This window comes from Grus americana, chromosome 7 (assembly GCF_028858705.1).
Source record: "Grus americana isolate bGruAme1 chromosome 7, bGruAme1.mat, whole genome shotgun sequence".
NCBI classification, from domain to species: Eukaryota; Metazoa; Chordata; class Aves; order Gruiformes; family Gruidae; genus Grus; species Grus americana.
The window spans coordinates 41,312,318-41,335,830 of record NC_072858.1 but is presented as its reverse complement, the minus strand read 5'-3'; the positions used below and the strand labels follow the sequence as shown (position 1 = coordinate 41,335,830).

The 23,513-nt window shown below is 47.4% G+C and overlaps 2 protein-coding genes across 2 annotated transcripts; one reads left to right on the top strand and one right to left on the bottom strand.

Moving 5' to 3' along the window:
* The first annotated feature begins 41 nt into the window (after positions 1-41).
* On the top strand, positions 42-7,298 carry LOC129208732 (renalase-like). The gene is made up of 5 exons (XM_054831970.1): positions 42-160; positions 239-344; positions 1,392-1,534; positions 2,716-2,874; positions 7,234-7,298. Exons 1-5 carry the CDS (start codon positions 49-51, stop codon positions 7,296-7,298), a joined length of 585 nt encoding a protein of 194 aa, XP_054687945.1. The 5' UTR covers positions 42-48.
* Positions 7,299-10,942: 3,644 nt separating this feature from the next.
* LOC129208731 (lipase member K-like) lies at positions 10,943-17,379 on the bottom strand. The gene is made up of 9 exons (XM_054831968.1): positions 17,275-17,379; positions 17,005-17,122; positions 15,544-15,742; positions 15,179-15,288; positions 14,892-15,028; positions 14,248-14,385; positions 14,057-14,128; positions 12,337-12,405; positions 10,943-11,176 (listed from the first exon to the last, which is right to left on the bottom strand). The coding sequence occupies exons 1-9, from the start codon at positions 17,377-17,379 to the stop codon at positions 10,943-10,945; spliced, it is 1,182 nt and encodes a 393-aa protein (XP_054687943.1).
* Between the last annotated feature and the right edge of the window lie 6,134 nt (positions 17,380-23,513).

Genomic DNA, 23,513 nt, shown 5'->3' with positions numbered 1-23,513 from the left:
CCCCGCCTGTGGGCGTGGCGCGGCGCGGGGGGCGTGGCGCGGCGGGCCATGGCGCGGGTGCTGGTGGTGGGCGCGGGGCTGACGGGCGGCGCCTGCGCGGCGCTGCTGCGGGGGGTGGCGCTGGTCCGCGTCGCCGTCTGGGACAAGGCGCGCGGAGCAGGTGGGCCCGGCACGCGGCGGGGAGCGGGGGGGGGGGGGGGTCGCGTGGCGTGGCGGTCTCTGACTGGCTGTCGCGCAGGGGGCCGCATGAGCACGAGCCGCAGCGCGCGGGACGCCGCCTGCACCGCGGACCTGGGCGCGCAGTACATCACCCTCGAGACTGAGCGCGCGGGGCCGCGCCGCAGGTGAGCCCCGCCCCCAGCCCCGCCCCGCGCGCGGCCGCCCTGAGGGGAGGTGCCGCCCTGAGGGGAGGTGCCGGCCGGGGCAGGAACGCGGGAGCCGCTGCCCGGTCACTGAGCTGCCGCCGGGCTCTGCCTGCGGCCCTCCCTCCGTCTGCCCGCCCATCTCTGCTGCCTCGGGTGGAAGGGGGCCTGGGGGGCGAAGCAGGTGGCGGTACGCGGGGTCGGGCGGGTTCGGCGGCGAAGCGCCGCGCCCTGCCCTGCCCTGCCCTGCCCTGCCCTGCCCACGGCTGTCACGGCTCGGCGGTTTTCACCCGTGGTGCACGCCTACCCACCGTAGGAAATGCAGGTGGCCGTGACCCTGCCGCTTAAATCCACAGAGATCTCTTTCGAGAGCTAACGTGCCTCTGCGTCACCTTAGCACCGTGCAGGTGGCAGGAAAGCTAGGTATGACAGAAAAAGCGTGAGGGGTCTCGTCTCTGTGGGGACGTGACGTCTTTGCCCTGAAGAAGAGTGGTGGCTGACTGGGGATGGGGAGGATTGCATCGGTGGGGCTTGCTTGGGCTTGCTGGGTGCACAGGGCGGTTCGCTGTAGGCTGGGGAAGGGGATGGTGATGTAACAGTGATTTAAAAATGTGAAGTTTGTGTGGAAATCAGGGGAAAGAGGTGTTTTGCAGGCACACGTGTCCAGCTGCTGGCATATTCCTGTGCTCCATGGTGGCAATGCAGTTTGCACTGATATTCAGAGCTTTAAGTAACTGTCATATGTGCTCCTGCTGCAGGTAGTCCTGAAACCTTCAGGTGAAACCACCAACGGTTTCTGTTACAGGCACAGTAGGTAGCGTTGGTCAGCCCCCAATCAAATAGCAAGGTAGTTTGTCTTTTTATAGCTATGGTTCCCGTATAGCTTGAAACACAGGTTGTATGAGGTAGTTAAAAACTGTTCTCTAAATTCAAAAGTTAGGCTGGTCTGAACTTTGTGAAAAATAACGACAGCTGCCGTTGGTTTTCCTGCTGTGTATTTTCATCTCTGTGTTGTTTGCTTCATTTAAGCTTCTGTGAGGAACTTCTGTCTCACGGCATCTTGAAACCGCTGACTGCACCCATTGAAGGAATGGTAGTGAAAGAAGGCTCGTGCAATTATGTGGCACCCCAGGGCATCTCCTCGGTTGTCAAGTATTATTTAAAACAGTCAGGTAATTTTTTTGGATGCCTTTGTGTGAAATGAAAGGGTTTAATGATTGTGGGTTTTGATGGCATTCTTGAGTTGTCTTTCAAATTTAGATCTCCAATGAGAACGCTCGAGTTCCTTGTTTGTTTATGTATGTCTTGAAGTTGCTTAGATGGATAAACGTGTCTGCGAGCTCTATGAATTTTCAAGTCCTGCAAGCGCTTCACTGACTTCAGCTGTACTGCTGGCATATAAAAATCTCTATCCGAATATAACGTGTAGGATCAGAGGCCAAGCTTATATTTACACCATTGGCTTTAGCATACGAAAGTCGGACCTAACAGTTAGGACAGAGATAACTTAGTGGGAGTGACATTGAGAAGAGAATTGAGTTGCAGCTTGAATGAAGTGAGTGTTTGGGTATTTTTTCACGAGTGTGTACTTAGCTGAGCTGTTTAACTGAGCAGCTGGGAACGTAGTGGTGAGCTCCATCCTGTGTTTCATAGAAATGAGTGCAGTATGTGAGCCTGCTGTGTTGAAAGTCCTTCAGAAAACTCTGAAGGAGATCATCTGCTAGTTTAAGCTATGTAACTACTGCATTAGGTGTAATGTGGCAGAGCCACTTGTACAGTTTAGTGACTAATTTAGCTCTAGTTTGATTATGAGCAGTCAAGTTTTGCTTCTTTCATGTGATCGTTGTCTTTTTTTAATTATCTGGGTTTTTTAGACCTTAATCTTGCAAATAATTACCTACATTCCTGTCTTCTGATATATGAGAGATGCTAACAGGGACAACACTCTTTTTCAGCTCCTGTGGGCGTGCTTTGATTGCTTATCCTGGGCTGCCTCCTGCACTCATCGGATTTCACTCTGAATTGGTTCAGCTCACTAAAGCCACAGTAAACTAACCTGAAAAAGAGAGCAGCTGGTAGTTTTCCATCCGTTTACTGAGCTTAATCATGTCAGAGAGGAGTCAGATGAGTGCCAGTACCAGGGGAGCAATGGGATCTTTTTCAGCTGGTGAGGATCCCTTCTTTTAATGTCATATGCTGGCTGTTCAATTGATTCAACCCAATTTGTGAAATTTTGCCCTAAAACTGTGTGCTTTGCTGTTTGCAAGTCATCCAGTTACTAAGGGAAACTAGTCTGCATTTTCTCAGTGGGATTCACTGTTAAGTGTATTTAACAACTTCTTTTTCCACGCAGGTGCAGATGTCTTCTATGAACAGCATGTAACTCACATCTGTCTCCGAGATGGGAAATGGGAAGTCTCCAGGAAAATGGGACCGCCAGAACAGTTTGATGTAGTTATTCTCACAATGCCTGTTCCACAAATTCTTCAGCTGCAAGGTGACATTGTAAACAGTAAGTTCATACCTCAATACCGCAGGTATCTAGCCTAAAATGGCAATTGAGCATCTTGGATAGCAAAGAAACACTCAACAGTCTGAGCTGTCTATTAATTTCCACCAGAATAGGGTGAATCTGAAAATGATAGGAGGTGGGTTATGTTGAGGCCCGTGCTCATGTGGCACATGTGCAGTAAAACCTTGATAGCAAAAATATCAAAATAGAGAGTTATTTTTTTCAAGAGTCTGTTTTTCTTTTTGCGCTGTGGGGAAAACGTCTAGGGCATTTCAGTGAGGCTAAAATCATATGAACTGCAGGGGAGGAGGAGGCCCAGATCAGAACTCTCTGGTCTCTAGTTTATAAGATGAAAGCCTCTCAGACCCTCCAGCTTGTTTGCTATTTCTGGCTGCCCCCTGGGAGTTGTATTCCCCAATCATGAGTAAATCTCGGTTACCCTTCGGTGACTTATTGGGGTGAATGTGTTAACAGTGCCATGGAGGCTTAGAAAGAGCAGCTCGGAGCTGAGGAAGAAGTGTAAGTTCAGGTCTGGACAGGTTTACTAGCTGAGGCGTGTTGTCTCAGGTGTGAGGCTTCCAGGGCCAGCCTTTCTCTGAGGTCAGGCTGATGAATCCTGCTTGCCCACGCTGGCTCTGCGCACAGTCAGTGTTCGTGCACAGTGGGCTCCCAGCAGCATTGTTTCTGGGAGGGCTGGTTAGCTGAGGTGCTGCCGAGCCTCTGAGTAGGTTTGAGACTTGATCCTCACAGAACAGCCACCGCGAGGATTTACAGGGCAGAGATCTTGATGCAGCTCTACAGGAGATGGCTCTGAGGACCGATGCTGAGCAGAAGCCAGGAAGGCTAGCCAGGCCTGTGCTGACTCTGGTAGAGCTGTTTGAAGTGCGCTGGGCTGTGGATTTACTGCCTCAGCTGCAGTGTTGTACCAAAGATGTGCTGCATCTGGCTAATAACCCCTCTTTGCACTCAGTATGCTGGCAGCAGCACAGGGGCATCCATGTGGCTCGAGTCAGTTCTGGTCAGACGGGGCTTGGTGCCTCTCTGCTGCCAGCTCCTGAAGTAGATGCTTTAAAATTTGTGGGTTTTCTGCGCTCAGTTTATAGAAAAACTACTGGTCCTTGAAAGATGAAGAGCCAACTTCAATGCTTGGCTCCTTGTGCTTTGCCGTATCTCGGATTTTAACGTATTTAAATATGTGAGTGTGGTTTGGAAGCTGTCTGTCTGTTAAAAGATACCAGCGCAATAGATGGAGGTGGTTAGAGTGAGCTGCCAGGGTTTCTCTGGAGTCACTTCATAGCAACCAGGACCTGTATGAGGGAAAAGAGGAGGACGGGGCGGGCGAAGAGAAGAATAGATGGCAGCAGGACATTGTACTGCAGCAGAGCATCTTACAGTAGCAAAGGGAAAATTGATGTCTGATCACGGTAAAGAAGAGAAGTATTTTCATATTTCATTTTCTCTTAATTTAAGCTTTGTGCCTAAATAGATAAATATCCTGTAAGAACAGGACTTCTCTGCTATTCGTTGCGTTGTTAGCGCTCTCATTTCCTCTGTCCCTTTACCATGGAAAGTAATGGTATCCCCGCTGAATTTTCTTGGTTAGCGAGCGTGCTCTTTCACTTCATACTCTGAATCATACGAGCAGGGTAAATGTATAGACATCCTTTTCATAATTATGTATTTTTCTTTTAATAGTCACATGTGTACTCTTCTCCTATATAAAGAAACAATAAACTAATGTTAAAAACATAGACTGGTCACTAACTGAAGCGCAGGTTTGCAAGCATTAGAAAGTAAGAGTGTTGTGTAACAACTACGATGGGCCGTGCTGTTCCCCTGTCTGCAAGGACAGACGCCATCTTGATTTTTGTTAGGCTTATTACGACAACATACCATGGAACGGTGCTTGGAGATGTTTGCAGTCATGGCTGACTCTCAAGCCATTTCAGTTTGGTTAGCTCAGCTCAGCAGCCCAAACTGTAGTAGCACGTGGGGACAGGCATAACGAGGTGGCTGTTCGATTGCTCATTACTGGAGTAAATGACTGTGGGGGTGGGTCTGGCCCATCCTGTCCTTTCTAACAGTGGTCGATAGTGAATGCCCTGGGAACAGAAGAAAAGAAAAGGTTGTGTGTAGTACTGTTTTCTCAGAGTCTTTCCAAGGTTCTTCTAGTCTGCATCACAAGGCCTGTCTTCAGTTGGAGTTGATGTATTTCAAATTAAATTTGGGGTAATTAAATCCTTTCATGTCCAAAAAGCAGGCAGGTCCCCTTCAGAAGATGTAGTTAAGGTGAACAGTTAATTTCACTTGCTCTTGGAGTGCTGGAACTGTCAGATGCTTTCCAAAACATCCTTTTCTTAATCTTCTGTATAACTGCAGGATCAACTTTTATCTGAGGGAACCCATCAAGTCTTGTCTTCTCCTCCCCTTGTCCTCATTTCTCTTCCTCTCTCTGCCTGTACCCTGCATGAGACCAGTTTCCAGATTTCCAGCCAATTGTTAATTCCTTGTCTCAGGCAACGGGGCTTACTGCCCGTACCCTGGAGTTCCTGAGCACTGGAGCTATTGACTTATTTACTGTTGTTTCTTTAGGCTAAGTAGTGAGCAGAAAATAGGTGAGGAGAGTGTAAGGAAGGTGTTCCAGAGCCTGAACAGGGTGTAGATTTCAGATCTTTTTTGACTTAGAGGGTCAGGGTACATCACTCTATCTCTACATCTCAACTTTGCATTGATTGCATGTCAAAGAGCTGAGTTTTGCTGACAGAGAACGGGGGTTTCCTGGATCCACCTGTCTTGGGATTTAAGATGCAATTTCATGTTGAGCTTAAGGCATTTAACTGTGGACAGCTGCTGAAAGGAATGGTTGTCCTCTTCCTTCCACACTGACACTATCCTGCTTTTACCTCCTCTGTCAGCGCCAGTGAGTGGGTACCGTGCTGGGAGTCAGATCTGCTCCCTGTTTTGACCCAAAACTGATGGTGCAAATGAATTTGTTAGTTTTCACTTCAAGCTGATCTAACTCGCTAAGTGACTGCCTCGTTAGCTTCCACATATGCTCTGGCGGCTTCCTTACCCGTAAAGCAGTTCAATCATCTGTGTGCTCTGGTCTTCCAAATCCGGAGACAAATTTGGTGATTCTAATGGAAAACATTCTCGGTATCCAAGCTAGCAATTCCAGCTGCTCCTGGAAGGGGAGGTTCCTGCTCCTTGTTGCAAACTTTCCCCTTGCTGTCACTCGGAGTGGGAAGAATCATTTTGCTGCTGTGCTCACGCTGCAGCTAAAATGAAGGATGTGCAGAGTTGGATGAAGGGGAGGGTTTCTCCTTCTAGCCACAGCACCCTGTGGGGCCAGCTGAAAGGTCATGTGTAACTACACTGAGGCTGCAGGCAAGGGGCTTAAAGTGAAGGGGGGCACGATTTGGGAGTACAGCTACCTTAGTTGCTGATCTTGAAGGCCTTTATTATAGATAAGACAGACACTGAAGCTAGATGAAAGATGTGGCTTGGTGCTTTGTGGTAATATTAATCTCCATCACTGTTGTGATTTGTGATGAGCAGCGTCAATGGAGTGAGGTTTGTTTCCCCAACAGCCCTGCTTTTGACTGTAACTAGCCTTTACTGCATGCCCTCCTTAGCTTCAGTGTATGATCCCCGCTTTGACAGCTTCTTAATCAGGGGCAGCTAGTTTAAAGATCTTCCAGACCCTCCATAATTTTCCTCCACCACTTTTAACATCTGAGGTTGCTCTGAGATGCCTTTCCGTATCGGTTTTGCTGCACGCTGGAGACTGAGCTGCTAACTGTGGACCTGTGCCAGGTTCCATTTTAGCCACTTAAGTATAATTGTATCTACCAGTTCAAAGCCAAATGAAGTTTTAAATGGATTTTTATGAGGGATTGTTAGCATTAATGTATAGATGAAGGCTGTAAAATAAGTGAAGGTGCAAAGGAATGGCTGTGTGGAGTAGGTAATGCTTTGATCCATTAGCAAGCATTGGAATAGCCTTTGATATTTGTGCGTAAAAGAACCTGAGTTGGAGAGGTCAAATGACGTGGTAATTCACCCCTTGCAGGAATTCACCATTTTCCTCTTTGAGCCTCGAGATGGACTCTGTCACATCTCTACTTTCCCCTTGCTTGAGAGTATTTAACTGTCTGAATATTGTAATTTTAAGCAGTGGTCCCATAGATTATTAACATAAATGTGCAGTATGGGTTTTTTTAATAACAAAACAGTTTTGACACCTATGCCCCTGTTTTTAGAGATGTCTCCTGAAATTTAGGCTCCTGTATTTGTAGCTCGGTGCTTCAACAACAGCATCCTGTGAGCGTGTGTGTTCTGAGTACCTCTTCATTGCAGAACTGGTGTGTGTGCCTACACCGGACTACGTGAATGGCCAGCACCTGGCAATCAGGTTACCTTAAAGTAGGTGCCTTTGTGTCCAGTGGCTGATCTGCTCTTTGATTTGCAAATGTTAAGTTATATCTTTATTCCGGCATCTTTAGGACATCTTTTAGATACCTTTAATATCCTGTTGCAGAAAGGAAATGACGCTTATCAATTTGAAACAGACCGAAATATTACTTTCAGTGAGATGACTTACTAGTTCTTGGGTTTGTGTTCTGGCTTTAAGAATGAAGACAGGGGAAATCACAGCCTGCTTGAGAGAAGTCTTCTTTCCCCTCCCAAGTTTTTTGAAAATAATTTTTGTTTATTTGCATGATATTCAGAGAATTAAGATTTTGAAATAATGACCCTCCTAAATTTTATGTTCAGTAGCAAAGCTTCCATTTTAATACTTAAAGCTCTGCAGAGTAAAGCTTTTGTTAGGTTGATTTGTTAGTTTGTGTCTTTTTCCTGTTCTTTAACCTTTTAGATGAGCCTGAATGTTATGTCATTGTGAAGCTGTATACATTTAGGAGGAGACAGAATTAAGTCGCCTTTGGCAATCTACAATTATCATTTTAAATGGACTGTGTGAGAAATGACTGTTCCAGAATTACTTTTCTTAGGAGTGTAAAGCCAGAACTGTACACATACCTATATATTTATATGTGTATATATACACGTAGGTATGTATATGTCTGTGTTTACATATGTAAAGTATTTTGTTCTGTTTACTTGTATTCTTTTGTTCTGTTTGTTTGTATTCTTTGAATTTTGCCAGCATTTACCAATTCTTTGCTGAAAGGGGGCAGGCAAGGAAGTGACTTGCCTATGGCCAATCTTTTTCCATTTTTTCATCCTTATTCATCTTCATTTTCAACTTTTATTCATTCCTTCTATTGCCCAAATAGACATGTCAGTTGCATATTTAGCAACAGCAGAGACAGAAGTAGTAATAATGCTGCTGGAAGTCATAAGCCTTGAAATCTCTTAAACTAGTAAAGTTGTCAAATTGGTAGTCTGTGAAACAGGCATTCTTCATTTTTAGAAGAGACAAAAGTATTTACTGGAAACAGACTGTCTTGAACAAACTGAAAAATCTGATTAGGTAAAGAGCATTGCCTCAAAAGACAATTTTACAGAAAGCTTCTTGGAATGAGGCAGAAGCAGAAGCAACATACTTAGGATGAAAACAGGGTGAAAAAAGAATTTAAATGTGAATTATTTACTGCAACCAACATGGCCTCGTGATACACCAGGAAACCATAACGAATGCAAGCCGGCACAAGAGTAGCATCCTACACTGGTCAGCAAGGGCCGCACAAGGACATCTACTTTGGCTTTCATGGCTGCTTCTAGGTGACACAGATCTTCCAGGAAATTCTAAAGGAAGCATGACAGACTGAAAATTTGGCAGTACCGACCGCACAATGTCGAGTAATTTCTCCTTGAGATGTTGCTTCGCCTCACAACTAGATTCTTCCTCCCTGAAACAAGCTGATTCTTCTGATGGTCACATCGTTAACGCATTTATCAAGTTCTTCTGACGAGCCTCAGAATTTTGGCCAGCAGAAACAAGGATGTGGTTATAAAAAAATAACCATTCTTCCTTCAGGCTAAAGAAAATGTCGCCGGCACACCGCGGCACCTCTGAGATCACCGCTTTCTCTGTAAATGCCGTGGCGCAAGAGGTGCGGCACGGCGCAGCGCGTGGGGCTTCCCGCTGGGATTCCCACCCGTTCGGTTGGTCTACGGACGCGCATTGAACTGAAGGCAGAAATGAGGCCGCTCAGGGTAAACGGAACGGCCTGATCTGCAAGTCTAACCAAAAATAATACAGCTCGCGTCCATTCCAAAAGGGACTGGCTGGAACGAAATTCAGAAAGAAATTTTCCAGTCCCCCTAAAAGGGAACGACAACCTTCCTCGAGGAGCTTTCCACACCGTGGCAGACCCTCTTCTCTTTCTTCTTCGGGGGAACCGCATGCAAAGACATGCAATCCATCGTAAGAGGTGCCGTACTGGGGGCGACCAGCGAGGTTGAAGGATGATGTCTTTCTGCCCTGAAGGCTGGAAAGCATTTCCTGTACTACAGCACAGGAAAAATAGTTATTTTTAAAGAACAACTGATCAACGTGACACCGGCAGCTAGAGAGCATCCCGGTGCTGCATGGCACGAGCAGGCTTCTTTCCCACGGCAGAAAGCAGATGGACCTGTTTAAGACAAGGAATAATTCCCTGACCTGTCTTCTTTTGGTCCACGTGCCTTGCTTAGTCTAAAATATTGCTAAAAAATGGGAAGAATAGCCGTCACCATGTTTAACATTGAAATCCAAGCCAACTCTTCTGTTCCTAAGTAAAAGTCAATGCACTGAGTTGGGTTTTAGAAAGGATCTGCAAATTTTTGTTTCACGTGAGCTCAGGTATAACAGTTCAGCTCTTAACTGTTACTATAAACCTGTAAAGACACAAATACGTAGAAGTCTTATTTCTTAAAGTAGCCAGACTTCATCTTATTTCTCTGTAAAGTACTGATACTGATAATAATAAAGCCAAACCCAGACTGAACCCTCCTCTGTGGCTGGCAGCTGCCCACATGCCCGGTCTGCTGCATAAATGATGCACTACCAGGGATAATTTTTGCAGTGCTGCGTGGTCACTTGTATACATCCTGGATTTGAAGAAAGCACTTTAGTCAGAAAATATGCAACACAAATTGAATGACTCAATCATATTACCAAAACATCTCGGATAAACCCTAAGACGTGGGCACTTTGTACATTCCCTTAAGCCCCTTTTTCATTTGGATTTTGCACATTGCGTATCAGAATCACACGCTGGACTGTCTTTCTCGAAATTACTTTGCAGGATTTATTTCTGTCTCGATTCTTCCTTTTGGGCTTCTCAGTTGTTGAAAAAAAAATAAAAACCACCCACCCACATTAAAAATGTGATTAATTACAATTTTTATTGAACTTCAAAACCCCTAGTACTGTATTGCCTCTAAGAAGATGTATTTCTGCTGTGGCTTTCCACCACAGACCTGTTAAGATCTCCTTCTGCTCCACATTGGTAGTTTCAAAGGTCCAGCAGCAACAGTGCCAGCTCCGAGACGAAAAATAGTGAATTTCGCATCTCTGATGAAGCCCAGAATCAACTGCGTTACAAGGGGGTCCAGACCCCCAGGTCTCAGGGGAACTGAAGCCGCTATAAAGCTAAGTACATGGAAAAGGCTACGCAGGGTCCGTTGCGTCTCAGAGCACAGATCACTGCGGTACCAGTCTTAGTGAAACATCTCAACACCCAGTTTCCTCATCTGTGTTTACCGTACTTTGCAAATAAACACGGCCGATGAAGGGAAAAAACAAAACAACCAACAACAGGAAAAAAAAAACAAACAGAAAAAATAAACGGGGGGAAAAAAAAAGAAAAAAGAGGGGAAAAAAGAGAAAAACAGAAAGAAAGAAGGGAGGAAAAAAGGAAGAAGAAAGGAAATGAAGTGCCAGTCAGCAATAGCATAAAGGCTCCTCTGCCCACCCTGTCACTGCTCTAGTTAGAAGCAGAACATTTTAACCAGCTACATTCAGGTGGTCCAAACAGCGGCCAATTTCAAAACCTGTTAAAGATAGCATTAATCTTACAAGACACATCAGCAAAAAATGTGTTAAACCGGAAGAGCAGCTTTACGGATGCTTCTTCATCATGTCGACGATGTCCTGGTACAAAACCTTGGTTGCATCGAGCCCCAGTACGAAATCGAGGTGGTTCCACTGGGGAATCACTTTGTGGTGGACCAGGTTCCTGACCTGGGGGAGCAGGAGGGCGACGTCCCGGGGATCAGCCAGGCAGTCCACTCCACCGCTCCAGATGGCCGTGGGCACTTCCATGTCCTTCACGTCGTAGTGTGGTGGACCCATCTGAGGAGACGGAAAACCGGGGTTTCGCAAAGGACAGACATTGCTGCAACGCAATAAAATATGCACCGCGCAAGAGCGATTGCTTTTCTTTGGGAATTAAGGAGAAAACAAAAACAAAACCAACCCAAAACTGGAAAGGTTTTCTTCTGGAAAGAAGATAAATTTTACAAAAAGACGTGGTGTTTATGCGCTGCAATTTAATGAGTAAATTGAATTAATAAATTTAATTTAAATAGTAAATTAATTCTGCCCTGCTAGGAATTCTGGTTCAGATACTACAGACAATTTGATCAACTTTGATAAGCAGGCAAAATTTTAGCTGCCCCGATCTAACGCTGGTGGATCATCCTGCTTCAAGCAGGAGGTTGGACTGGAGACCTCTGGAGGTCCCTTCCAACCAGCTCTGCTGCGGTTTGTGGTTACGCCTCATGCAAGCACTAGCCTTTCCTTCAGCTTGGTAACAGCAGGAAAGTGTTCAGAAGCAAGTTCTTGACAATAAGACACATCTGGAGGGTTGCTTTAGCTCAGCACCATGAGGACTTGCCATCAGGTGATTTGTCAGCATCGTATCTCCTTACCTGCAGTGTAATTATTCCAGTCAAGAACTATGCCATTTTATGAACAATTTGATTTTTCTCGCTTAAGGAAGAAAGAAGCTTTTTTCCTGTCTCTGCTACTCCTCTTGCCACAGAACAAGAATTGCCTGAGCTGCCAAGGGACGCAGAGCGAACTGCTCACCACCCACCTTGCGACTTTTGGTCTGGGTGACAGAAGGGCTCAGCACCGTTCTTGCTTTGCATCATGGCTAGACAACTTACAGCCAGCATGCAGACTTCAGTTTTACAGATTTCAGGTAGCAACTGGTCACACAGTCACTATCGTTGCTTTTCTGTGGCAGATTATGGACTCTAACAAAAATGCTGGATAAGTGGAAAGCATCTAATACTTTATTCCGTATAGAGGGAACTCTATATGTAAAATAGAGTTTAGAAAATAGAAAATACCGTTGTTTCGAGCGGAGGTCCTGCTGACTTGCTACTTGCACGCCCAATTTGTGAGGAGAGGACAATAAATTCAGAGGAATCGCACCAGGAACGAATGGGAACAGAATGTGTGAGGGAAAGGGAAGACCATGACCTTGGCCACTGGAAGCAGCTTACCTGTCTACAGCGAAGACTGTTGTACATGCTCCCCCCATCATAAGCTCTCAGCGCACCGCTTTGAACTCCCTGCAGCAAATTCAGACATGCAATGGTCTAAATGAAATCATAGTTCTGTGGGGGTGCAATCAGGTTAAAAGAGGAAACTCAAAAGTTGGTCTTCATCATTGAACTGGCAAGATTTTTCAAGTGTATCTCACGTCTGCCGTTGTGCCAGTACAATTAATTATTGTCATTAATTTGGATAAATGATCAGAGATTATGTTTATATGGCTTGTGGTTAACACCAGGACGGGAGGAAGCTAAAATATCCTAGAAAGTGGGATTAGAACTCAAAATATTCCTTGTAGACTGAAGAACTGGCCTGAAATGACATGACGAAAGGTGTGTTGGTTGGAAGGAGCCTCTGAACATCACTTGTCTAACTGGAGCAGGACTAGCAGCAATGTGAGGTCAGGGCGGCCACGGCTTGACCCCGCCAGGACCTGAACCTCCCCAGGATGGTGACCCCCTGTCTCCCCGGGCACCTGTCCCAGGGCTGCTCCCTGCTCTGGGGGAGGCAGGATTGATTCCCCACCTCCAACCTGACCTCCCTGGGCTGTAATTTGTGCTCGTTGCCTCTAGTTTTGCTCTTTGCCACTCACTACTCATCAGATAAACTGAGGTCTTATAAAAATTATACATAGAAAAGAAAAACTGGTGGACATATACAGAATGAGGACTAACACCACTGAGCAACGACCCTTCGGGAGACGGAGTGTGTGTTCTTGCTGCAAAACCAACAAAGTTATTTTGGGGTCTCTGAGGAGGAGTGCCACCCTAGGAAGATGTGCTCTGCACACAGACGGTGGCACACACTTCAGAGAAGATGCATGAACTGGTGAGGGTCCAGGAGAGATCAAGAAGAGGCAATTTCATAGAATCATAGAATAGTTTGGGTCGGAAAGGACCTTTAAAGATTGTCTAGTCCAACCACCTGCAACGAGCAGGGACATCTTCAACTAGATCAGGTTGCTCAGAGCCCCGTCCAACCTCACCTTGAATGTTTCCAGGGATGGGGCATCTACCACCTCTCTGGGCAACTTGTGCCAGTGTTTCACCACCCTCAGCATAAAATATTTCTTCCTTATATCCAGTCCGAATCCACCCTCTTTTAGTTTAAAACCATTACCCCTTGTCCTATGGATTTGAATCCATGATCAACAAAGAAACGTGCAAACAACTGAGTACATTTAGCCTGGGGAAGAGAGGATGAGAGCAGCACAGCACCATTTCAGTGTCAGAGGGGCTCTGGTAGTGACTGTTCTCAATGCTTACAATGGGAAGAAGGAGAAATAATCAGCTTAATTGGTATTAAGCTTCACTGGATGCCGTCCAGGAGAATCTCTGCCGCAGTCTGACCGCTAACAGCACTCAGGCTGCAGGGCAAGATGGAGCTAGTCCGAAATAAGACCCCTGAAATGTGCCTGCTGTGGATGCAGGGTCCTCAGCCCCAAATGTTTCTCTTTGCAGACCCGCTCCTTTGGGGCCACTCTACTCGACGATGTACAGGCAGCTCAAGAAGCTGCCGAGCATTTTATGAAGGGATGAAAACAAACCCGACAAAGATACCGCTGACGTGTTGCAGCACAGCGATACAAGAGACTGAAGACTGACCACAAAGGACCATTAAAATACACTGTATTCTGTTTTGCACAGGAAAGTAGCTGGGAAAGTTTACCTGCAACCAGTGGATTACATTTTGTACTGAAGTCCCTGCTGAGGAGTGCGCTGCGTACACATCTACTCGGCTCTGAAAGAAGACGAGTGCCATTTCACAAAAGGTTTCATTCACCTCCAGAAAACAGGGCAGCCAAGGCTTTGTCCTGCAGAATGATACTGGGGGCCCTCTGCTAATTTATTCCTACGTACCATATTTACGTTCTTCCAGTTAAATCCAAAGAGCATAGACAAGACGCTCTTGCAGGTCTTCGAGCAGGCACAGAATTTGGAAAGGACCAGCTCACCCAAGGCAGTGTGCGGTAGGAACTCTTTGGTGCCAAACTTCTCCTGTAAAATTACAAAGATACTCATAAAATACGAAGACTGGTCATGCTTTTCCAGAAAGTACCACCACTTCATAGCTTCTATTTTACCCCAGTATTGCGGTATGAGGTTGCCCATTTTACCCTTCTGTGTACCCCGTTAAATGTTTCTGTTCCAGGATTTTTATTTGCGTGACGTCTTACACCGTTGTACTCCTCTTGCGTTAAATGGTAGGGTTCAATTCACATCGGTTTTTTTGGCCAACGTTTTGACACTTGCTGCGCGCATGTCTGCCCATACCACTTGCTCTCTTGGCTCTAATTCTGCCAGAACATTTTGGGGAGTAAATTCAGGACAGGACAGAAACACTCTGGATTAAGATGTGTGATTCCCTGCATTATGAAAATAGATGGAGTATGGAGCTCCTCTCTCTCTAAATTATGTGAAATGTGCTGTGCAGGTAATTTCACAATCTCTATGAAAAACTGCATCCATTTTAGCTATGCAGAACATAGTCTCGACCAACATACCTTAAGCCCATAGTCGGAAAAGAATGCGAGCTTTTTCAATGGACTTCGAACAAATATAACTGTAGCCACAGGTGCTAAAGCAAAGTACATCTTGATTTTCTGAGCCAGCTGAGGCATAGTGGAAAAGGCTATAAAAGCTGGAAAAAAAAAAAGAAGAAAAACCAGCTTACTCTTTCAAGACATTCTCATGTATATAGTTTAACTTTAGTAAGACCTATTTTACAAATCCCAAAGATAATGGAGACATTGTATGCTGTCATCAAGATCAGTCAAAAAGACTCACTCACCTATAGTGGTGCCTTGCGAATGACCAATGTAATATAACTGCTTCTGTCCCGTTTTCTGTTCAATAAAGTTTATAATTGCTGGGAGGTCATATTTAGCCATTTCATCAAAGCTGCAGAAGGAAAAGTAGTCATCTTACCGAGACGTGTATCATCTACATCTGAACAACCATCATGAACAAACCACAAAACCAGCAGGGAGGGTAGGACAACCCCACAAACTTCTTCATCCTACTGAGTGTGTCCTTGGGGTTTTCACCTAAAATAAGTGGATGTGCCAGTTCAGCCTGGTTCATTCCTCCTCGAGCATCACCGTTTGAAGACAAATGAAGTCAGTTGTTTCTTAGATCCTCCAACTACCCGTTTACCTGAAAGCCCAGAATTCCTCCCATTTGGGAGACAGGACCAGATGTCGCTTGGACCAAGTGTTCCCTCTGCTGTTGCCTATCCAAATGTCATAGCCGGCATCTGCGAGAATGAAGCCCAGGCTGTTGTTGGCCAAATTGGTAACCCATATGCTGCCTTCTCCAAACAATCCGTGCTGCAGAAATGCGATGGGCCTTGGACCTGGAAGACAGGCATCATGATGACTTTTTTTTTAATGCTGTCTGTTATCACTTGATGCAGATTAGGGACTCTTTTCCTCCTTAATTATGGCAGCCAAAGTGCATGGAGGTTTGTGTCGGTGTTAGGTAGCTCTGTCCCCCTTGATTTCAGTAAAACAGGTTTGCTATGTAGCAGATGCACCAGGTGTGCCATATCTCAGAGCACTTTGCCTTTTATCCCCTACACCCCTTCCCACCTTCTCTGCAGACGACCTATCATTAAGAAAGTGAACACCCAGAGCTGAGGGACAGTATAAAAAAAAACCCAAAGTCTTCGCACACTCCTTATTTTCTCCAACCCCTGAACAATGCTGGAAGGTCTTATCCACCCCTAGCCATGTCCCACCAAGATGCGTTCGTGCGTTCTGTGCTGGAGTGACAAATTTCACCAAGAGGCAGAATACGTTTTTCCATCTGGCCTACCGTGACTTTGGCCACGCTCTCGGGGCTGGGAGGGAAAGATTTGAACACCTGGAGATGGGGAAGAGGACTGAACCTGTCTCCCCGACCTTGCGGCAGGGCCCTCATTACTATCATAAATATTTATAATACGCAATGTGATATTGCTATTTCAGAGACATCTCACAGCATCTGCTTTTGTCTCCAAGGACACTGCCCAGCCGGGTATTTTCAGAGTCACAAGCAGAGCAGTACCCAGGCTCTGCATCTCAGCAGGCTTTTGGTAGAAATGGTTCTCCAGGAGTGTTAGCAGAACTTGGGCTGCCCAGGGAGCTCTGCAGGCAAACATGGAGATGCCTGGAGAGGTGAGAGGACAAGATGCACCTTTTGATGGATCTAGAGCCTCCCAGTCGTCACTCCTCACAGGACAGGAGCGTTCCCTGGAAACTTCTCAAGGAGTAGCAAACCAGTCTACTGATCTGCCACATGGCTGCAGGACCACGTACTACAGGCCACGCTCCCAGAGAAAATCCGAGATGTGCATGGGGCACCAAGTGGGTAGGATGGATGGATGGGCTACTTCTCATTTCTAGGGCTGCAGCCTGCTGGGTGCATGGGGCATTGCCTGCGCTCAGGTCCACGCAGGGTGGGAAAACGTCACTGCAAGGGATCAGCCTTCCCTACAAATTCTTACTGACCGAAACAGAGGCTACCGATACCAAAGCCGGGGGTGACCTTGAAAAGTCTCCTGCACAAGCCCCGTTATCCCAATGAGAAGACATCATAAGGTGTGGGCTTCCTGTATGACACAAATACCAATTTTACCTTGGCTTCCAGCATTTCCTCTCCCGTAAGGAATTCTGTTAATCTGAAGGATATAGCCATCTTCCGTCACCACATCATACTCCTCACTGGGGTATCCCCAGAAGGAGATCATTTCACTCTGCAAGAAATAAAAAGCAAAGAATAATGTTTTCAAGGTTCCACAACGCTTGCCTTCAAGGTAATCCGTAAACGTAGTATTTAACTATCAGCATTTTAAACTGATTGTTTCCCAGACACTTACTGCTTCTGCTCCAACGCCCTCATACTTACAATGTTCATCCGTGCTTCTGGATTCTTAGAACATGGAAAATTAAAGACACATTGCCCAGATACCATCCCATGGACCACAGACGTCAGAGCTAGAGCCAGCCACATCCTCACTTTGCCTAGAACAACATATTCACGGCGTCAGTGTCATCGGGAGCGAGGGAACCTCAGACCAGATCCGTACTTACCAGGTTTTGATTTCATACCGCTTAGATGCTTGCCTGATGTCCAGAAACACTGCTCAGCAATTGAAGCTCAGGAGAGTAATTCCAGAAAGGGACAAGCAATCCTTGCAATGCTCGACAGACCACTGGAAATTACAAGTGTGTTAAAACACAATGTCACACGTGTGATCTTTCTTTCTGTTATTTTTTTCTAATGTATCTGCTCCTGTCCGGAAGACACAAGAAAACGCCTTTGAACACCAGTCTGTGGTGCAATGAGCTGCTGGAGCTCAAGGGCAACTTGGTGCTTTCTACAGGACTGCAAGGCAAGGCATGTCAAACAGAAAATCACTGAGCGCTTAATCACGGCTTTAGAAACAATCCATTACAGCACCGCGGGCGCCCATTTTAAATGGCAAATCCCAGTGTTCGCCACGTGGTTCCCCCAGCAGACTGACAGCTGTGCAAACACCGTCTCCCACATCACCTTTGGAAAACAGCCACCCGTTTCTCATCTCGGCAAGACACACGAGGCAGAGAAGTACGAAGTCCTCCACAAGGGAGGAAAAAAACCCCAACAAACCCATGCCACAGTACCAGGCGGGCAGACTGGGTAAAAAGAAACGCACCAGACAAAAAACAGCTTGAGGAGAAGGAGGTGGGAATTGCAGGGGACAAGGAGATTACCAAGGCTGCGCCCCGGCAGCGGTGAGGGCTGCACCGGCCAGAGGCAGGCAGCAGTCCAGGGAAGAGGCCATTGCCTCTGCAGGGCACTGGGCGGGCACAGCAGCTGCTGGGGGCTGCCCAGTACGAGACCTACGTGACAAACTGGAGCAAGTCCCGTGCAGGGCTGCTGTGTTGGCGGGTGGAGAGGCTGAGGGAGCTGGGCTCGCTCAGCTGGAGATGAGGAGGCGAAGGGGGATCCCGCAGCATCTCCCCCTGCCCAAATGGGTCCCGGAGGTGCCAGGGCCAGACTCAGCTCAGAGGGGCACAGCCAGAGCCCCAGAGGCACCAGCACGGGCTGCAGATCCCAAGCCAGACGTTCTCTTACCAACACACACAGGATGAAGGGTGTTACTTGTCACATCAGTTATGACACAGCACAAGCCACTTCTCCGCTCTCTCCTCCCAGCTGCGTTACAGGAAAGGGTATGATGGAGAGGGAGAGCTTTGTAACATTGCCACGCTGTTTGCATCACCCGTTAACACAGCTGTCCAAGTCTACCCAGGAGGCAGAGTGAGGACAGCAAGTTGATTCTGATCAGTCCAGTAAGAGCCAACAGTGAATGTACTCCCTAATAAAATCATGGAAAGAAAATCTCTGACCACTTGCCCTTCTCCTTGATCACAGGAGGACAATAACTGATTACATTTCAAGGGCAGCAGCAGGTTCTACACAAAGTTATGGGCAATAGGTCCGTGAACAGACAGTGAAAGGACTGGACAGGGCTGTTCCCTCCAACGACAGCTGTAGATGTTAGCGACTACAAGGTGATGGACCACTGAAAATGGCCAGGCTGACATGCTTCCCCTGGGTGGTCTCTGCTTTCACCAGTACCAGGCAGAGAAAACCAGGCTGGACCGACCTCTAGACCCGACCCAGCAGATCAGATTTCGGTCCCCTGTTCTCAGACCAACACGGGCAGCTGGGTCGGAGTTGTTTTCCTTCAGTTGGAGCCATGAAAACCATCCACATCCACACTTAGAAAGAGACCCAGCTCCGCCGATGTCTTTTCCCACACTCACCTTTATAAAAGCCAAGCCCACCAGCCCAACCGTGGGGCGGCACAGCTCCTGCGGGAGGAGATGGGGAGATGTCAGCCCCTCGGATGGACGGACGGTGTAGGGAAGCGATGCCTGGCGTGCAGAGGAGATGGGGACAGGGCACGCAGCGGCAGCAGAGGACCAACCGTCACCACTCGCTGGTGTGCGGCACAGAGCTCTTCATCCCTCTTAACACAACCCTATTTGAACCGTCTGGAGGGTGGGGTAGCAAGAACAGAGAAGGCTAAATGTAAACACACTGAGATATTAAACATATAAATCATTAGGCAATACTGTAGTTTAGGAAGCACGGTTGCCCAGAATTTGTTTGTGCAGGCCGGTTAAATACTGTTTAGGCAGTGTCAAATAACTATGGACGTTGAAAGGTGATTTCCATCGATAAACCGATTTAATTGATAACTCTGAAGGAAGTTTCCACCTTCATGTTTCAATGGCCATTTTAATTATTCATTACAGGAGAAATGATTAAGTTATTACAAGGGAAGATTGAAGTGTAAAATGGATTTCCAATGGCAAGACCTTGTGTTTTAGAAATGATGATGTGCCAGACAGAGCTCCACAGCCCTTTGTTATACGGTATTATGGACAGAGCTGTTAAATGTGACCTGGAGATTAAATCCCAGGCAACAGTCTAAAACCATCTGTACTGGGTCTGCCTGGGACGGAGTTAACTTCCTTCACAGCACTGGGATGGGACACAGCCAACTGGCCTAAGCAATATGTGATACCGCACACTAAAAACTGGGGAGGGGGACGTTGTCCTCCAAGGTAGCAGAGACTGGCTGGGCATCGGTCTGCCCGTGGGAGGTGGTGACTGCCTTTGCATCACTTGTTTTTATTCTCCTTCCTTCACCTACGAAACTGTCTTTCTCTTGAACCACTTTTCTTGGTTTTGCTCTTCCTATTCCCTCCACCAGTCCCACTCGGGGGTGGGGGGTGGAGCGAGCGAGCGGCTGTGTGGGTGCTTAGCTGTTGGCTGGGGTCAACCCACCACAACATCCTTGTTCTTCACACCCTTACAGGAAAGTACGAAGAGTGCCTGAGCACTCTATCCTACATGCATGCTGTGGGCCCGGACAGTTATCCTTCTCCATCACCCTTGCCAAGGCTGAGGCTGTCTTCTGGGTTGGTTTGCTTTGGAAGTCACAGCGCAGGCTCAATAGGGAAAGATGTCTTCTGGCTGTCAGCCTGGAGTGGACCTGAGAGGTGTCCAAGACACCGAGATTCGGCAATTGGTCCCACTCTTTAAACATAGCCATAATAGAACATTGGTTCATCACTTAGAGATTTGGAGGTTAAGAGTGTCTTGCTTTTAGAGTACAGAAGCCACGCTTCACTAAGACACCTTTGACTTTCACCTTCTGAGGAAACAGACAATGGAAGTCTATACTCCAGGGAAAGGGCAGGGCAACTCTGGTCACGCTCATCTGGAGGCACTGTCCTCCTGAAAGGTGCAAGACTAAAGTTGCACTCGTAGTGTCCCATAGCACTTGAAGACTGAGACGTTATCACAGGTCTTGCAAGATGCTCAGGCCTCCCAAAAGTCATATGCAGCTCTTGCTGAAGCATCACCACTGTAGAGGCTGAATGGGATCAAGGAGAGGCCCTTGAACTTCATTACATAGCCGTGACATCAAAGAAATGTTGGTGGGAAAGGATCTCTAGAGATCTCTATCCACTGTTCCACTAGAAGCAAGACTATTGCCAGTACTGGATCAGATCGGCCTTGGCTTTGAGTAGTCACGTTTTGGAAATCACCCAGGATGGAGACCCCCCCACCCCTGTGGTGGCCATCCCAGGGCTGCTCCCCACTCCCCAGAAAAAGAAGCATTTCCACATGTCTAGCATCAATGTCCAAAGGTGCAACAACATTTTCTCTCGCTGTATCATCTGCGAGTACAGAGAGGCACTTGACTTTATCACCTTTTGCCCTCCAAGGAGTCGCAGGCTGCTCTCGGACCGCTCTCATGGCCAGACCCAATGAGCTCAGCTCTGTCCACCTCCTGCTGTAGGGTCACTGCCAGTTAGCCAACCTCTACGGAGCCTCACCAGCGTCTCAGCATCCCTCGCAGCAGGCAGACCAAAACTGGACCTAGCATCCGGACATCGCACCACACGGCGGGGGTGATAACTACCTGAGACCAGGCGGCCACCTGTCTGCTCCTGTAGCCCGGACCGCGGTTCTCCATCTTCGCAGGGAGAGCGCACTGTTGGCTCACGTTCAGTTTGGCATCCACCGCCCCTCCCAGGTCCTTTCCAGTAAGGCAGCTGCGCCACAGCTCCTAATCAGAGCGTTGTCGTGCCCTGCCCTCAGCCAGGGCTGCCTGCCACTGGCACATACTTCAGGTAGGTGTTTGGCCCCAAAGCCAAATATGTCATACATCCAAGAGTTCTCACCCAACTCATGCAGCCCTTTCTTGCGATACCCTTGCTTTCTCTGCTAGCAGTCCACACTGCACGTTCCCCAGCGAGCGCAGAGCTTTTTCCATTGCAACACTGTTCTTCTTTAGGTGTTTTCACTACCCATCGTTCTCAAGTTCAATATTCATATTTTCTATAAAACTACTGCCAAAGATTCTGTCTTAATTCTTGATATTTCTCTTTTGGCCTCTATTCCTTGACTGTCTTAATTACTACCCTCCTGTCTGCTTTTACCAGGCCACAGTTTAGCAAGAAAACGCACATCTAAGAAACTCTACTGGACTCTCTTGCAAATTAAGCTGCCAGGTAACTGGTGCAATACACCATTCCCAAGCACATTTAACATACAGACCATTTGGTCACAGCCCAAATACCTACGAGGTTTGAGAAATCTCTTTTTCATGAATAAAAAAGTAAATTGTAGCGACAAACCACTGCCCAGCCCACCAGCAGATGTACAACTGTGCGGTCCAGCGGGTCTTTTAGAAGACAGCAGCTACAACTGAATTCCATTCAGGACCTCCCATGCCCCTGAGCAAGGCTGAATGCAAAGCCAGAGATGCCACGAGTCCTAGGACCACAGTGGACTTCAGCTTGGATATGTCTATGTCCTAGGCACCTGATGCCCAAAGAGAGAGGCTAGCTCTGGACCGCTGCCTGAGCTCTCAGTGTGGTGCACAGAGAGGGGGTGTCGGAGGAGATCCACAGCAGGCAGGGTGCAGAGCAAGGGGCCAACTGGTACTCTCCATAGGACGTGCTGAGGAGACGGACATAACCTCCTGACGCTTCTTCCCAGGGCAACAGTGGCAAGAAGAGAAAACCTCCCACCAAATCTGAATTCACGGCTTTAAGCTCTTACATGTTGGGAGGGTCAGTTATACAGTCAATCTCAGTTTAAAAAAAAAAAAAAAAGGAGGAAGCCCCAGACTGAATACCTGTTGTCCTCTCCGACTGCCCCGCAACTCACATGGAAAGGGGTGACAGGGGCTCCAACCTCTCTCCAAGAAGTGCTTATTAAACATCTGCCTTGAGGCCAACTCGGAGCTCCCATTGAAGATGAGTATCACCAACACCCTCAGCAGGTAAGCCCTGTCCCTTAGGTGCAATGAGCTCCACATAAGGGACTTTACATCAGTGTTGCTAAACACCTATGCCAAAGTGTCAGGTTGTGGTGTCCCCCATACCACAGTGATCCCTATCAGCAGTTCTCTGGAACTTCTCCTCTCACCTACGCAGCTAGGTAAGGATAGTAATCCAAATACTTCCCCCAATCGCCCACTCGCAAGGCTGGCAGTATGGGAACTTGTTTTCCTGAATTGTGGCTACCGGAGAAACTGCTGGCAGTGGGTTGGAGGTGAGAGGGGCAGCTCTGCAATGAGGACAACAGGCAGAGTGAAAATCCTTCAGCTGCTGCCTGTGGGCTCCAAGAAGAAGCATTATCAGGCCAATGAAGATGTCCTTAGAAACTGCTGGTTGTCACCTCCTGGCGGGTATCTTCTGAAACCAGTGTCCAGAAAATGTCGTCCCTCCCCAGGCAGAGGCGGCGCACACATGCCACTGCCCCTGAGCATTTATCTGCTCCGGTCTCGGCATCTCAGGATCCCCCTTTCCTAACATCAAGCCATAGCTTCTTGCAAAATACAAGCTCATGCCAGGCACGGTTACACGAAAACTCTGCGTGTTGGAGACAGCTCATCGACACTTTCTGGAAGCTGTCACACCCTCGAGCAATTCCGGCCAGGCAGCACCTCCAGGTGGGCAGGATTATGCTGGAAGGGTGGATTGGACCCAGTTCCAGAGCATTCCTTGATGACTGGTGTTAGGACGAATGGCAGGGATGGCTTATCACAGAATCACAGACTGGTTGAGGTT

Bases quoted from the DNA above. Each gene is read 5' to 3' on its own strand.
- LOC129208732 (XM_054831970.1), top strand. From the start codon at position 49: ATGGCGCGGGTGCTGGTGGTGGGCGCGGGGCTGACGGGCGGCGCCTGC. The intron at 161-238 runs GTGGGCCCGGCA...GCTGTCGCGCAG, and splicing joins GGACAAGGCGCGCGGAGCAG to GGGGCCGCATGAGCACGAGC. The intron at 2,875-7,233 runs GTAAGTTCATAC...TCTTCATTGCAG, and splicing joins GCAAGGTGACATTGTAAACA to AACTGGTGTGTGTGCCTACA.
- LOC129208731 (XM_054831968.1), bottom strand. From the start codon at position 17,379: ATGTGGCTGGCTCTAGCTCTGACGTCTGTGGTCCATGGGATGGTATCT. The intron at 15,743-17,004 runs GTAAAATTGGTA...CCTGTCTTCCAG, and splicing joins AGGAAATGCTGGAAGCCAAG to GTCCAAGGCCCATCGCATTT. The intron at 15,029-15,178 runs GTGAGTGAGTCT...TTTTTTTTCCAG, and splicing joins TTCGCAAGGCACCACTATAG to CTTTTATAGCCTTTTCCACT.